At 37.8% G+C, this 15,775-nt stretch overlaps 1 protein-coding gene across 1 annotated transcript in view; it reads left to right on the plus strand.

Moving 5' to 3' along the window:
- Mnat1 (MNAT1 component of CDK activating kinase) overlaps nucleotides 1-15,775 on the plus strand; it is a 143,781-nt gene that overhangs the window by 89,088 nt on the left and 38,918 nt on the right. The window contains exon 6 of the mRNA XM_029540543.1: nucleotides 3,887-4,008. Coding sequence (XP_029396403.1) covers nucleotides 3,887-4,008 — 122 coding nt within the window. The remainder of the gene's footprint in view (nucleotides 1-3,886; nucleotides 4,009-15,775) is intronic.

A 15,775-nucleotide genomic window follows, 5' to 3' on the forward strand; every position in this document is an offset into this window, starting at 1 on the left:
AACCTTGAGTTCCGTGGATTGTATCCTGCATATTCTATACTTTTTTTTGGCTAATATCCACTTAGTGAGTACAAACCATGTATGTTCTTTTGGATCTGGCATACCTCACTCAGTATAATATTTTCTAGTTTCATCCATTTGTCAGCAACACTCATGATGTTCTCATTCTTAATAGCCGAATACTATTTCATTGTGTAAATGTTCTATCCCTTTTCCATTGTGGTTTCTTTATTTGGTTTTGGTGGTGTAGTCCTGATTTTTTGTCTTGGGGCATGCACACACCTTTAATCCTAGCCCATGGGAGGCAGAGACAGGCTGATCTCTACGAGAAAACTTTGTATTCCTTACTTGTCTTGCTGCTGTCACAAGAAGTTGGCAAAGGAATTTTAGGAAGGAAGGATTTGTTTTGGCTCATGGGATTTGAGGTTGTGGTGGAGAAGTGATGACAGCAGGAGCTTTGGGGTCTGATCACAGTGCTCAGGTCAGCAGCAGAGAGCAGTGAGCACTGCGGCCAGGTTTGGTTTCTCCTTTTTACTCAGACCCAGATACAAGCCTGTAGAATGAAGTTGCTCACACTTAGGGCGGATGACCTCACCTCAGCGGATCTAAGCTAGAATCCTTACAGACTTGCTGGAATGCTTTTCTCCTTGGCCATTCTAGAGTGTGTCAAGTTAAGAGTATTTACCACCACAGAGAATAAGATTGGTGATTAGTTCTGCATTGATAGATAAAACGCTAGGGTGGGAAAGGTGAATGAAACATGGGAGCAGGATCCATAGGGGGGAGGGAGGAAGCAAAGAAATGGATTCAAGTGACCTTCAATAGTCTCATCGCTAGGAGACAGAGATGTGAGCCTGCAGCCAAGGCCAGCTTATTTTCTCTAGGAAATCCTATCAAAAGGAAAGAAAGGGAAGAGAAAGAGGAGAGGGAGGGAGGGAGGGAGAAGAGGAGGGAGAGGAAGGAGAAGCAGTAGGTGAGAACAGCACAGGACAGAGCTGACCCACTGACCTAACACTGGGCATAAATAAAGGGGTTATTACATCATGGAGTAGGGGACCATACATAGTATGTGGAGTCCTTTATGTAGTTCTTGTCTGTTTACTGGTTATCACTTCAGCTCTTGCTTCTGATTCACAGATACTTGTTCCACCTTGGGTGATCCTACAGATCAGGTTTGTACATACTTGTCTTAGATACTGGTTACTTACAGCTCTGGTTCGTCCTTCAGGGGTTTGGTTGTGAATATTGACTTCACTTCTGGGCAGTCCTTCATAGTACCGACACACTTCTTGGCGCCCGCGTCTGTTCCTTTACAGACTCTGTCTCTGACCAGGTTCCTATCAAACTGGACAGTGTGTGGTTTGTCCCCACGGTCTACAGGTAATTCTTCTGGCCGGCCAGGTTTCAGTATTAGATCTCATGATACTTGGAATTTCTAGAGAGTATGTATGATTCACTGAGGGTCTAGGGTTACCAAGATATGCTGACTCTGTAGGGACCTTTCCATCATGGCTTCTTGTGTATTGCCTGGTTGAGAGCTGAGAGAAGAGGGTTCCTCTACTTTTCCCTTTGATATTATTTTCTTCCTTCCTCTTTTTCTCTTTAAAACATCTGTAAGTATATTAGCCAGTGTTCTTTAGCAGGACCGAGCCAATAGTAATATACATTAAAAGGTAATTTATTAGACTGACTTACAATAAAGTCAGAATAGGCCTGCAATGGCTGTCATACGGGAGAGGCTGGAAAGCCATAGGTGGGTCATCTACCAGGGTGCGTGCCCCAGCAGTCTCAATCGGGTGCTCGAGTGTTCCTCAACAGCTGCTGGTCTTCAATCCATATTGAAAGGCAGAGGAAGCTGGGTTCTGATGTTCTTGAAGGACAGTAAGAGCAGTTAGAGCACTGGCAGCAGGGTATGGACAGGGGAACTGGGTGGATGGAGGGGGCAACTAGGTGGATGGACTGTAGGATGGGGTGGGTAGGCCTGAGAACAGGATGGATGGACTGGAGAATGGGGTGGATAGACTTTAGAGTGGGTGAATGGATTTGGAAATGGGGTAGATGGACTCACCAGGGAGACGCAAAGACAGTCAGGGAAAAAGCAAAAGCTTTCCCCTCAGATCTACTTCCATACGTGCTAGTGCTGCCCGCATTGCGAGTTTGTCTTCCCACTTTAACCTAGTAGAGAAAGTCCCTCACAAGTGTGATTAGAGCCTTTCTGTTTAGTTGAATTTTAGATCCAGTCAAATTGACAGCCAAGCTTAACCATCTACATGTCTTGAGGCACCACTGAGGTACTGGCACCATGTGAGGTTTTCAGTGGTCCGCCTTCCTGTTCCAGCAGATATCTTTCCTTGCTTGGTGGGTGCTGAGAGGCACTTAAGTTCTCCTGCTGGTGGCTTCAGAGTAACCCTGCAGGTACAGCTTGTGCCTGCACCTCCTTTGGATTTTCTATATCACTTAAAGCTATACTGCACCCTATGATATACAGCCAAATTAGTTTTTGTGTAACATATTTATCATATAGTTGAACTTCCTTAATCTGAAGTTTTCTTGATAGTTTACAGTGATATCACACTACTATAGTAATACTAATAACTATTTTGCATTTAGAAAGCCATTAGATTTTTTGTTACATTGTGTATGTATGTATGTATGTATGTATGTATGTATGTATGTATGCATGTATGTATATACAAGAGTGCCATAGTGATATAAAGAGGTCAGAGGACGACTTTTCATTAATTGGTTCTTTCCTTTCACCATGTGTATTCTGGAGGTTGAACAAAGGACTTTGGACTTGGAGACAAAGAGCCTTAACCTGCTGAGCCATTTCACCAGCCTTTTGTCATAACACACCTGTTGACCATTACCCACTTAAAACCTTGTGTATTTCTTCATATGACTTATTAAGACATAGTCTGAACTTAAGTAGATATCAGTTTTTATTTTTATTGTATTTTTCTTGAAAAGATGGATCAAATGTTAGAAGGCCAATTTGGAAATCACATGTAGCTGGGCTGAATGATGTTTGATTTTATACACTTGTATTCAGATATCATTCTTGGATACTGACCTAGTAGTAGTTCTTTCTTCTCAGAAAAATACCTAGATATTCAATTGAATTTAGTTTTTATCATAGATTTTTAAAGAAGACTTTATTTATGTATGTGAGTACACTGTCACTCCCTTCAGACACACTAGAAAAGGGAAATAAATTTTTTATATTGTATGTGTATATATATGCACATATAGTACTCATTTGGTAAGCTTGATTTTATTGTAAAGAACTAAGACATGTGACAGCAGTTTGCAGAAGTAATTTTATTAGCCCCTTTCCCTAGTTAGAACTTTAAAACAAAACAAAGCACTGATTACCAAATCTGTCATAGTATTTTATAGAAAGTAGGAAATGTAAGGTTGGACTGAACTTCTATTTTGCTTAGTTCTAGTGATAATAATAATACTGATTAAAGCAAAATTTATATTTAATGGTAGATTTCATTTTCTTTCATTAAATTAAATTATATTAATTATAGAATGTGGTTTGTGATGGTAATACATTATACTCATAGAATAATAACACTAATAGCTATTTTATTAAAAATTTTAATAGACCTTATTTTACATTTTTAATTATTTGTTTATGTATGGATCAGTGTGTGGGAATACACATGAGTGCAGTGCCACAAGAGACCAGGAGAGGTCGTTGGATCCTCAGGAACTGGGGTTGCATGTAGTTGTGTGCTGTCCAGTGTGGGTGCTGGGAACTGAACTACCCTCCACGAGAGCAGCGAGTAATCCTCAATGCTGAGCCATCTCTCTAAAATTACTACAGATGACAATATGAAAATATTATTAAAATGTATTTTCTTTATTTCTCTTATAGGGTCAACAGATTTCATTAGCACCAATCCAAAAGCTGGAAGAAGCTCTTTATGAGTACCAGCCCCTGCAGATAGAGACCTGTGGACCACAAGTTCCTGAGCAAGAGCTCTTAGGACGGCTTGGGTAAGCACCAGAAGCACCTTTTCGCGATTCTGAGGAAGGCTTTACTTATAGAGCTTGATCCTGTTTCTCAAAGTTAAGTAATAGGTAATTCTAAGTTAAGTTCTATTCAGCATATCGACTTTTCATTGTCTTCACTAGGTTCTTGGGGTCAGGACTGGAATGCAGGCATTCTCCTTCTGAGGCTCTTTGGCAGACATATCTAAAGTGGCTGTTTTAGCTTACCACTTGCTTCTTTGAATCAAAGATTAATTACCTTAGTAAATAATAAGCCAGTGAAAATACAGTACCTTCCTATAAAAAAAAATAGTTTTAATCACTGTCTTCTATTTTTACTGAAACTAGACTTTTGTGAACTGAGCTATGACACATTTTTTTCAGGAGGTCTAATGTAGGACTGGCCAGCGGCTAGCAGTTGTAGTCTATGTTTCCTTTTGTGAAATGAACTTGATCATGCCATTTGTGAGCAATAACGATAGTCTGTCATCGGCATAAATGGAGTTTAGATGTATGTACACTTGAAGTCCAGACACAGATGATGCTGGATGTAAAGAATCAATTTTTTTGGACTGTTTTTTTTTCAGTGTAAACTATTGAATAGAAGACTGGCTCAGAAATTGTGTTTCTGAACAAAAGAATATAATATGAACTAAAAACAATACATAAAATGAGGCCAAGTAATTAAAATTAACAACTATAGCAGCAGAGATAAGCAATAGTAAACATAAAATAAAACCTATATGTGTACTCAGGTTAAAAACAACACCTTGAAGATGATGGATAATATTCTACATATGACTACTGAGGCTCTAATGTAGACCTAAAGTAAAAACAGCATAGTATGTGATTATTCACTGTCTTAGGTAGGGTTTTACTGCTGTGAAGAGACACCATGATCAAGACAAGTCTTATAAAGGACAACATTTAATTGGGGCTGGCTTACAGTTTTAGAAGTTCAGTCCTTTATCATCAAGATGGGAGCAGGGTGGCATCTAGGCAGGTGTAGTACAGGAGGAGCTGAGAGTTCTACTTCTTCATCTGAAGGCTGATAGCAGAAAAGTGACTTCCAGGCAGCTAGGTCTAGGTTATTAAAGCCCACACCCACAGTGACACACCTACGCCAACAAAGCCACACCTCCAAATAGAGTCACTCCCTGGGCCAAGCAAATACAAACCATCACATCCACTATTGGGAGATCTTAAGGATTGATAACATTTAGTTCTATGCTCTCTTAAAGTCCTATGACCTCTAAATATGAAGCCAACAAAATAGAGAATCTAAAACTCCCTCAGGACAGCAAATTTATAATTTCCTATATGCTACCTGTTTTGCAGCATGAGGACATAAGGTACACATGCATTATAGGAGGAGTATGTCTGTGCATGCGTGCGTGTGTGTGTGTGTGTGTGTGTGTGTGTGTGTGTGCGCAGCTGTGTCGCTACCATCTCCAACCAGCGGAAAAGAAGCGATGAAACTGATGTCCTTCTCAAAGCAGTTTATTCAGGAACATAACTATGTGCAGTAAAAAGACCCCCCGACCTCTCTTGGCCATCCCCTTTTATACCCTCTAGTCCACTCCCCATCACCCTATTCCACGTAGGCACAGTTCATTGGCACAGGACTACATTCGTCACATCATCTGATCTTTTGTCGTGGTGCATCTGTGTAGTTTAACGGACATGGCTATCTTGAGGGATATGAGGAAGTCAGTTGTTAGCCGTTAGACTTGGCAGCAGTCCCGGGCACCATCTTGGGGCCGCGGCCAAACCCGTTCCTCATACAGCTGCATGTGCACATGTGTGTACATGTGTGTGCGGAGGCCAGAGGTCAACCCTGGGTGCTATTCTTCAGAAGCCATCAACTTTGTCTTTTGAGATTGGAGAGCTCACTGGGACCTGGGCCTCACTGATCAGGCTAACCTGCATCATCTCTCCAGTGGGATTACTAGCAGTAGCACTTTGGACTTTTGCATTGGTTCTAGTGATTGCACTCAAATACCCATATGTGTATGGCCAGCACTTCACTCACTGAGGTATTAGCCTTCTAGCCCCAAGAATATTATATTTTATTACATAGAAAAGTTACATGTAGCACAAACGTTGATTTAAAAAACTTTGGCTGAATTACCATCAACCAGAACTATCATTTTAATCATTCCATAGAATCTTTAATGTCAGTAAACATTAAGTATTTAAAACAGACCCTCCTCTGTTAAAGAGTTTTACATTTTCTTATAAATTTGCTATAAAAGCTATATTTATGAGATCATGGAAATGATCATAAATAATAGAAGTGCATTGTTGGGTTTATTACATGGAAAATTAAAGTGGTTTGGGTCAAAAATATTTATTTATTTATTTATTTATTTATTTATTTATTTATTTATTTATTGAGAGAGAGAGAGAGAGAGAAACCATGAACCATGTGCTCATGTGGAGGTGAGGGGAGTCAGTTTTCTTCTTCCACCACATGGGTTTGAATTCAGGTTGTTAGTCTCTGAGCAATCTGAGTGGCCTCAGAGTAGTGGTAAAAGGACAGGAAGGAGAGGAACGTTTACTATTGTAACATCTTATAGCAAAACAGGAATAAGTAGCTGTTCAACGTAACCAGAGTAAACAGTAAGTTCATAGGAACTGTAATTGAAGAAGATGGCTCAACATTAGTTAGAGACCTTGCTTCATGTGCATGAGGTCTAGAGGTAGGACTCCTAGATACCTCATAAATGCAGGTAGGTGTGATAACCCACTTGAAATGCTAGTCTCTGCTGATAGAGATAACAGATCTCTGAGCAAGCTGACTAATGGGACCAGCTATATTGGCAAGCTCTGGAGTTGATCTCATGAGAGAGCCTGCCTCTCTGAATACAGTGGAGGAATGTTAGTAGATGATTTTTAACATCGATATTTGGCCTCCAAATATATGAACACCTACATGCAAACATTGACACACACACACACACACACACACACACACACACACACACACACACACACCATGTGCCCAATACATGAAAATGGAAAAAGAAAATGCTTAATAAATGGTAGGAAAAGAAAAAAATAGAAAATAGCCCAAATTAGTATAATATAATATAAATAGATATAATCTTAATGATATCATGTGTTAAATGTGTGGCCTAAAGAGATGGCTCAGAAGTTAGAGCCCTTGTTGCTCTTGCAGAGGACCCTTGTTTGGTTCCCAGTACTTACATTGGATTGTGAGCCACCCACCTACGGATCTGGTATCTACAGGTACTGAACACAAGTGGTATATGTACATACATGTGCATGTGAAATTAATAAAACAAATCTTATTTTAAAATGTAAATGTAAAAGCTTAAATATTGTTAACTAGGCAATAGAAATTTCTATAATGCTATAGATGCTGTATGTAGATCAATACTGTTCCCTGTGGTTACCACTGGTCACTTTCTACTGAGCACTTACAATGTACATAGTGTGAAGAACTCAATTGAAAACATTAAATTTTAATAAATGTTAAGAGTTTGAGTTTGTTTGATCTGCATTTTATTGTTCTAATTTTGCAATGACCCTAACTATTATCTCTTCATGTAGTTCTTCTTACTTATGTTCTGTTTTGATCCTACACCTCTTTTTCTAAATGATCTGTTTCTTTAGGTGAGGTAACAGACATATACAGTAGGCTATCTTATGAAATTGATTAGACAGTTTAGTGTTATTAAGTCATTTCATATTGTCGTGTAACCCATTATCTGTATTCACTATCTCTAGAACTTTTTGTTTTGTAATACTGAAACAGTGTTAGATCTGACATCTTAGTATTCCTCCTTCCTTCCCAGTGCCTTTTTGTCTCCTAGATCTGACAACTCTAAATATCTCATAAAATGGAACTACATAGGATCTCTCTTTGGTGAATGTTGTAAACTAGGCAGTAGAAGTAAGTTCCTATCACATAGCATCATATCCTCAAATGTGTGTCCTGTTGAAGAGTGTAACAGGCCATTTCAGGTTAAATAATGGCACACAGTATGTTCATACCACTTTTATTCCTCCATTCATCTCTCTGTGGACATATGAGTGTTATCTCTTGGTTATGAAGAATAGCGTGGCTGTGAGGCTGGGTGTTTCAGTAGGGTATTCACAAACAGGGACCTGCTTTTACTGCTTTTAGATAGAGATCCAAAATAAGGTTGCAGGGTCACTGGATAGTTCAGTTTTAGCTTTTGTATAGGAAACCTCCACATCATTATCCAACAAAGCTGAGTTGTTTTTCCCGAAGTAGGAATAGAGTACCAGCGTTCCATTTTTTCTTCTTTCTACAAACACTGTGTTTAAATGGTAACTACAGTAGATGGGCACTCATTGTAGTTGAGCAGCGGGCGTTTCCTAGGTGGCTAGTGATGTTGAATAGCTTTAAGTATTTATCAGCCATGTATATATCTTCTTGAAAAAACATTCTATTATCATTATGTGTTCACACATGTGTGCATGTATGCCTGCTTCCTTATATTTTTCTAGATTGTTGTTTAAATTAATATTTATGAAAGGCTGAATCTCAGTTCTTAAATTTGTTGTAAATGGATTAGTTCAGGTTTCTGTTAATGAAATAATTGATAGCAATCTAAAATGCCTTAAAACAGTATCGCATAAAATAAGATGTTATTTAGCAGCTTCATTAAAGAATAATTTATACATTCCTGCTTTACATATGCGTTTCCATGAGTTTTGACAGATGCATACCACGCACAGCCACTACCACAACCACAGCATTGACTGTTTGTATCATCTACCATCACTCTCATTGTGCTTTTTCCTAGCAAAAAAGAATTTTAACTGTTGATTATATTTGAAATTCTGCAAGGGAGGGTATGGCATGCTATGTATACTTTGGTCAAAGGGCTTTGCCTGTTGAAAGTAATATGTGACTTGCTTGCTCAACAACAGACAAACAATGTTTTATGTTTACTTCTTATGCTACTCATTTAAGTTAATCTAGTAGTCTTACAGAGTTTAGCGTCTTAAAAGCAAAGAAAAAACCCCAGGCAAACACAAACATCACAAATTACAGTTTTTATATGTATTAACATAATCATTATTATACTTGGCTATAATTGTTGAAGTATTTCTAAGTTAGCTTGGGTGATCTCGTTCGTGTTTTCTCTCTCTCTCTCTCTCTCTCTCTCTCTCTCTCTCTCTCTCTCTCTCTCTCTTCTTTCCCCCCCCCCCCCCCCCGTTTCACTCCCTCATATCTGTTTTTGTTGGTATTTGAATTAAAAGTCAGCTTAGAAATCAGCGTGAACCTTGTGCTTTAGCTGCTACTCTGGCTGTAGTCTGGTATGCTTTAAGTCTCTTTTTATGCAATCATGGAAAAATATGTTTCCGCTTGAAGCAGTTGTCAAACAAGCGTCTTTCATCAACAGTCAGACACAGGGCAGCTGAATGAAGCTGTTTAGTCTAGAGTAAATGCTCACGAGACTGCAGGTCACTGAGGAAATGTAATTACGCAGTCTGTCTCAGAGTCAGAGTTTTGCAGTTAAGACTTTAACAATATTAAATCATAATGCTAATTAAAATATGTAATGAGATATATTCTAAAATTAATCTCAGAAAAGCAGCTCCAAATATAATAAATTGTCACAGTGATATACAGTTGGCTTTATTTTTTTTTTTTTTAATAGGACTCCAAAGAACTGAGTTCAGTTTACTGTTGGAATTTGGTTATTTATTCTTTCCAAATCACTCTAAAATTTGTTAGACCCTATAGACCGTATATAAGGTTGTCTCCATTGAAAAATGAAACTTTTTAGTCTTTTCAGGGTTTTAAGAAATTGAATTTTTTGTAATAATGTTTTGTTTCTCATGTGCCTATCACTCAGCAGGTCTTTATGGTGTATTTACTGTGGGACAGTTATACTTTTGGGTGCCAAGAAAATACCAGGGAACAAAACAGAAGAAAATGCCTCTTAATATTCTGGCCTAAAATAACAGTAAAAATACATTCTCAAATATGTTAGTGGACAGTTTAGCCAGAGTTCTCTAAGTGACAAAAACCCAATATAATATAGTGGTATTTAAGATGGAATCTGTTCTGGGAATTGGTTCATCTGATGGTGGACACCATTAGCCGTGTGCCAGAGGAACCCGAGTGCTGGTGATAGACCTCAGGCTTCAGACCAGGGAACAGTGGCAGTTGATGATGTGAGTCTTGGTGTGAGGCTGAAAGCCTGAAGAGGAGCAGGTGGGCTGGTAGTGGAGGGGAGACAGGGGGATCTCACATCCTGCATCTCAGCATTTAACAGCCTGCAGTACTGACGACCCTCTTAGCCCCAACCTAGAAAGACCATGTCCTTTTGCCTTGTCTGTTTTCCTTCCTAGTTTGTCCCTCATTTGAGCTGGATATTGGGCCGGGGCAAATCTTCTCTATTTAGACTGGTGATTCAAATGCTCATTTCTTCTGGAAACACTCCTACAGATTTTTCCTTTAAGGGAAAGGAAAATCATTGATAAAATGGTAAAACTTGTATCATGACTACAAGGGCTTGCTTTGTATTCTAAAATGTTTCAGAGTGGGAGATTCTTTTTCTGTATGTATTACTGTGTATTTGCTTGATGCTGTTTTCCATAACATTTCAAAACCTATTACCAGTCCTAGTTTCTGATCCCTGAACGTAATTTTTCTCTCCTTGTCTCTGCCTCCTTCTGTCTCTTCACACCACATCTTTGGACAGGTCCTCAGTATGTATTCCAAGCTGACCTCAAACTGGGAATCCTCCTGCCTCTGCCTCCTGTATGCTTATATCACAGGCTTGCGGCAACACATCAAACTTTTATTCTATACTTCAGGAGCTCTATAACTTTGCTGTGTAGCTGCCATTGTTTTTAGGAAGGAAGGCTTAGTTGTTGAAGGCTTTATTACTTTGTTCACTTGGTTAAAGGTGTTAAGGCTGGGTGACTTTGTCCTTATCTTGAATCTGGAAGTGGTTAGTAAATGCATTGTTTGGTGAGACTCACCTTCCTTAGCTGTGTGTGTGCAGGCCTTTGTCTGTGTATGCACACCACACCCACTTACAGTGCATTTTCATGTAAAATAAATTGCTACTTGTGGTATGAACAATTTAGGAAGTGCAGATTTAAACAAGAAGCACAGAGCAAACTTCCTGCATAGTTGTTTTTATGCCCAGGGGTCTGCATATGAGCACAGGCCAGCATAGCCTCCAGCAAACAGAGGAGCCTCTCACTTTCCACTGTCATCGGGCTGTAACTGACCTTACAGTACTCCATGGGATGCCCATTTCAATAGGAAAAATAGCTCTCCCTGCCATATGTGTCTAATGAACCCTGTTTATTTTTAAAGTTATTTTATGAATACGTGAAGAGTGAAAAACCACTTTTGTCAGATAAATTAACAAGGGTTTAAATAGCACATCCAGATTGTTATTCTTTATGTTCTTATTTGTTATGTTTATAACCAAAATTGATAGTACCCTTTGACTCCAGCCAAACTGATTGATAGTCACACAGGAAAATGAATATTGTATCCTGTGTAGGCTAAGTACAGATTTCAGATATATCTTAAAGATTTTGAGGTTTTTATTGTACCTGGCTTTTTTTTTTTGCATTTCTGTGTCAAGATGTGGTATGAAACCAGAATTCCAAATATACAAATAATAATGTCTAGCTTTTACTATTATCCTTTACTCCTTATGTGATATCAAAATTTGGTACATTGTAAATTATAAATTGCTTTTAATATGTCTCGAGATGACTGCCATCTTCTCTATAATCATAAGAGACTCATATTTAGGTTCATGAGTATCAGTTAAAAGGACCAATCCAATTAATTGTTTATTCTTATATGGTTTTCTTTATTCCAGAATTCTGCATGTATATGCACTTGCTTATAGAATCAAGAAATGGTATCAAGTTCTTATAGTAAATATTGATATATATTCCTTTAACAGGGTATACGATTGCCCTTCTTGTTCCCAATTATTGTGAAATAATCCATCCTGGACCTGGTGGTCACTGGGCAGGCGGTTTAGCCAAGCAGTGAGTTTCAGGTTCATTGAGAGACCTTTTCTCAAAAATTAACATGGAGACAGTTTTTTATGTGTCCTTTTATTTGGTATAGCATGGACTTTTGTTGTTGTTGTTGTGTGGTTTGTTGGTTTTGTTTCTTGTTTTGGTTTGGGGGGGATGTTTTAATTTGTTTTCTTCATTTTGGGGGGTTTTGTAGTATTGCATCCTTGTTCATTTTTCGGGAAAGATCTTAAGTTGTGTAGATAGGGAGGGGGAGGACCTGGAAGAACTTGGGTGAGGGGAAGAATATGATCAAAATATATTTAAATTAAAATTTGTTTTAAATAGCAAATAAAATAAAAAGAAAGCATATTTGAGAAATACTTCAACTGTACAGAATCCAAGTTAACAAGCTCCTTTTGTGTGTCAGGAAATGCTGTAATGACTTAATAGATATGCAGGCATTAAACATCACAACTACACTAAGGGAGGGAGGCTCCCTTTGTAGTTACAGTTGCTAAACATTTATTCTAGCATTCTTTTATAAATCAAAATGGTTTTTTTTTTTTATATAACTGCGAGTTTAAGTGTTAAGCAGAGTAATACTTAGAATCATATAAATAACTTGGTAAAGCTATTAGATGAGTTAAATGTATGGGTGTATGTCCCCCTATCAGTCTACTATCTATCTATCTATCTGCAGTATAAACTCGTATCTAAATATTATCTGAACCAATTCTTAAAGCTGTTATGATTTCATTACCACAGTGACCTAAAACAGTGTTGTTATAGCAAAATACTGTGTGTTGCCCTCTTGTAAGAGTGTACACACTGTTATGTTAAAATAGAGATTTACCTTTCCTGGAAAAAAAATATGGTGGGGAATGGTAGAAAAAGGGCCCTAGTGTTGACTTCTGACCTCCACACGTGCACATACAGTTAAATGCATCCATAAACATGTGCATAGACATGCATATAACACATACGTTATTAGTAATTAACTACATTTTTAGCTTGAGAAGGTTCACCTGGGTGAATCTATCTGAGGTGTTTACTTACATGATTAATGTTATTCTTGTAACTATAGCTGAACAGATTCTCCTCACCCCTTTGTGTGTGTGGCTCACTTATTAATAGTGAAACATTTTCCTTGTCACTGCTCCCTGCCATCATGAGCTGAGGATAAGACCCAAGTTAAGTGTAATTTGAAAGCTCAAGTGAGACTGGAGGCAGTATGCTTCGATGTATTTATACCACCTTAGTGAGGTTGTGCATAATTGGACTAGAATGTTTTCAGGAAACTGAGAATTGGTACAAATGTTGTGATTCATTTAACTATTGTATAATCTTTCAAGTGAGTCTATCATATTGTGATCCTTATTGTTTTGTCTTCTTTTTTGTTTTGGCATTGTGGGAAATAATTGAATTAATTACTAAGATGATAGAGCATGTTCAATCTATAGTAAAAATCAAGCCACAAGGATCTCATAATATTTTCTTATGTAAATGAAAAGGTCCACTCAACCTACATGTGGGTTCAAGATAGAATGAATTTGATTTTCTTTGATATAGCTTTAAGTAGCTTTACATAATATAACATAACATATTGTAACATAACATAACCTATCATATCATATCTTTACCCGTATGATTAAAGGATAGGGATGGTGAGCTTTTGTAAGCATAACCAAGGTAACAAGCGATCTGTAGACTTGTAAAGTTTCTTGCTGTGACTTGTGATTTTTTTCCTTCTGACTTCTCAGTTTCCTACCAGGAAACCCACCACTATGCTTTCTGAATTGTACATTCATTTATACCTCTAGCATTGTATAGATAAAATAAATAGTAGATGCATTTGTTTTAGTCTGACTTGTTTGATTCAGTATAGTGTACTTTCGAGTCAGTATAGTGTACTTAGGCAGTCATCCATACTTTGGTGTGTGTGTGCGTGTGTGTGTGTGCACACACACGCACACGCACACGCACACACACACACATTTCAGTGATTCATTAGTTTGTATTGCAAAGTAGCTTCCCATTGTTTGTACAGACCACAACTTGTCTCCTTACCTGGTGATGGGGATTTGAGTTGTTTCCAAATTTCTCTGGTCTTTTAAATAAGTCTTATAGGAATATTTCTATCAGAATATGCATATTTGCTTTCTTTACTTTGGAGTGAATACCTAAAAGATTTTTGTCATTTATAGCTATTTATTTAAGTTCTTAAGAAACACACAGCCGTTTTCCAAAGGGGTTACATTGTTTTATGTTCATTCTTCCCTTTGGAGTCTTCCAGGTGCAGTGACCTCATTCATTGGCACTTGTTGTAGTCAATCTTTTCAAAATTTTAGCTATTTTTATAGGTGGGTGATGGTACCGTGTTTAAAAGTTTGTTTCTCTAATGACTGGTGACACTGAGAATCTCTTCATTTGCTTTGCTGCTTTTCTTGTTTTTTGTTTTTGCTTTCTCTCTGATTAAGTGTTTGCGCTGATCTTTTGTTCATTTTGTTGTTGAGTGGGGTTTTTTTTTGTCTATTCTACATTTAATATGCCTGATATGATTGGCAAACATACCTTCTGAGTCTATGACTTATCCTTTCAATTCCTAAGTGTTCTTTAAACTAGTATGACTTTTCCTTTTGGTTGAGTCCATTTTCCGCAGTTTTATTTTTCCTTTTATGACTTATGCTTTAGATGTTCTATCTATGAAATTTTCCCCTGAATCAAAGTCAAAATAATTTCTCATGGGTTTTCTTTTAGATACTTTATTGTTGTGTTGGGTGTAACATCATTTAGGTCTGTGATCCTTTTGCAGTTCACTTTTTATTGGTGAGAGTTATGCTCTGGTTTTTTCACTGGCATAAGGATATTGAGTAGATTTGTATGGTTGAACTGAAGCACTTTTCTCCACTGAAGCACATCTGTGCCGTAATGAGAAGTGAGCTGACTACACACATCTGTGTCTTTGATGCAGTGCTTTATTTGCTGGAATTATGGTGTACTGAATACTTTGGTTTTATAGACAGTCTGAATATGGACATCAGTCCTCTATTTGGGGAGGGTAGGTTTTGTTTGTTCAGCTTCTTCATATAGTTATGCAAATCACTACAAAAAATCTTCTAGAATTAAACAATAAACACAGGCCTTTTATAGGTGTGGTGGTTCATGCTTGACATCCCAGGAGGCAGAAATAGAAAGAATTAGTGTATAATGAGTCAGATGCTAGCTTGGGCAGAAAATGAGACTGTCTTTTCCTACCTTCCCAGAGTAATTACATTAGAGCAGCTTTGGAGTTATAAAGTTAATATTGAGAGCATACGCATAGCCAACACCATTTTATACATATAGCCTACATCATTTCCCACTATCAGCTAACATTGGTATAGTATATTTGTTAGAATTAACCACTATTGTTAACTAAAATTTCTACTTCCTTTAGATTTCCTTAGTTTTACCTAATATTTTTTTTCTGATCCAGGATCTTTTTGAGGATCTTGCAATACATTTAGTAGCCTTTCTCATGGGATCTTCTTGGCTTTGACAGTGTTTCAGAGTTACAATGTCTAACGACCCTATCTGGAGTATATCATGCCTGTATTTTGCAGAATGTCCATTTATAAGCATTTATCTGCTTTACCCTTCATAATGAGATCAGGGTATACATGTTCATAAGGCGTACCATAGAAATCAGTTTCTCACATCAAGAATATATATATGCGCCGGGCGTGGTGGCACACGCCTTTAATCCCAGCACTCGGGAGGCAGAGGCAGG

This window comes from Mus pahari, chromosome 7 (assembly GCF_900095145.1).
Source record: "Mus pahari chromosome 7, PAHARI_EIJ_v1.1, whole genome shotgun sequence".
Lineage (NCBI taxonomy): Eukaryota > Metazoa > Chordata > Mammalia > Rodentia > Muridae > Mus > Mus pahari.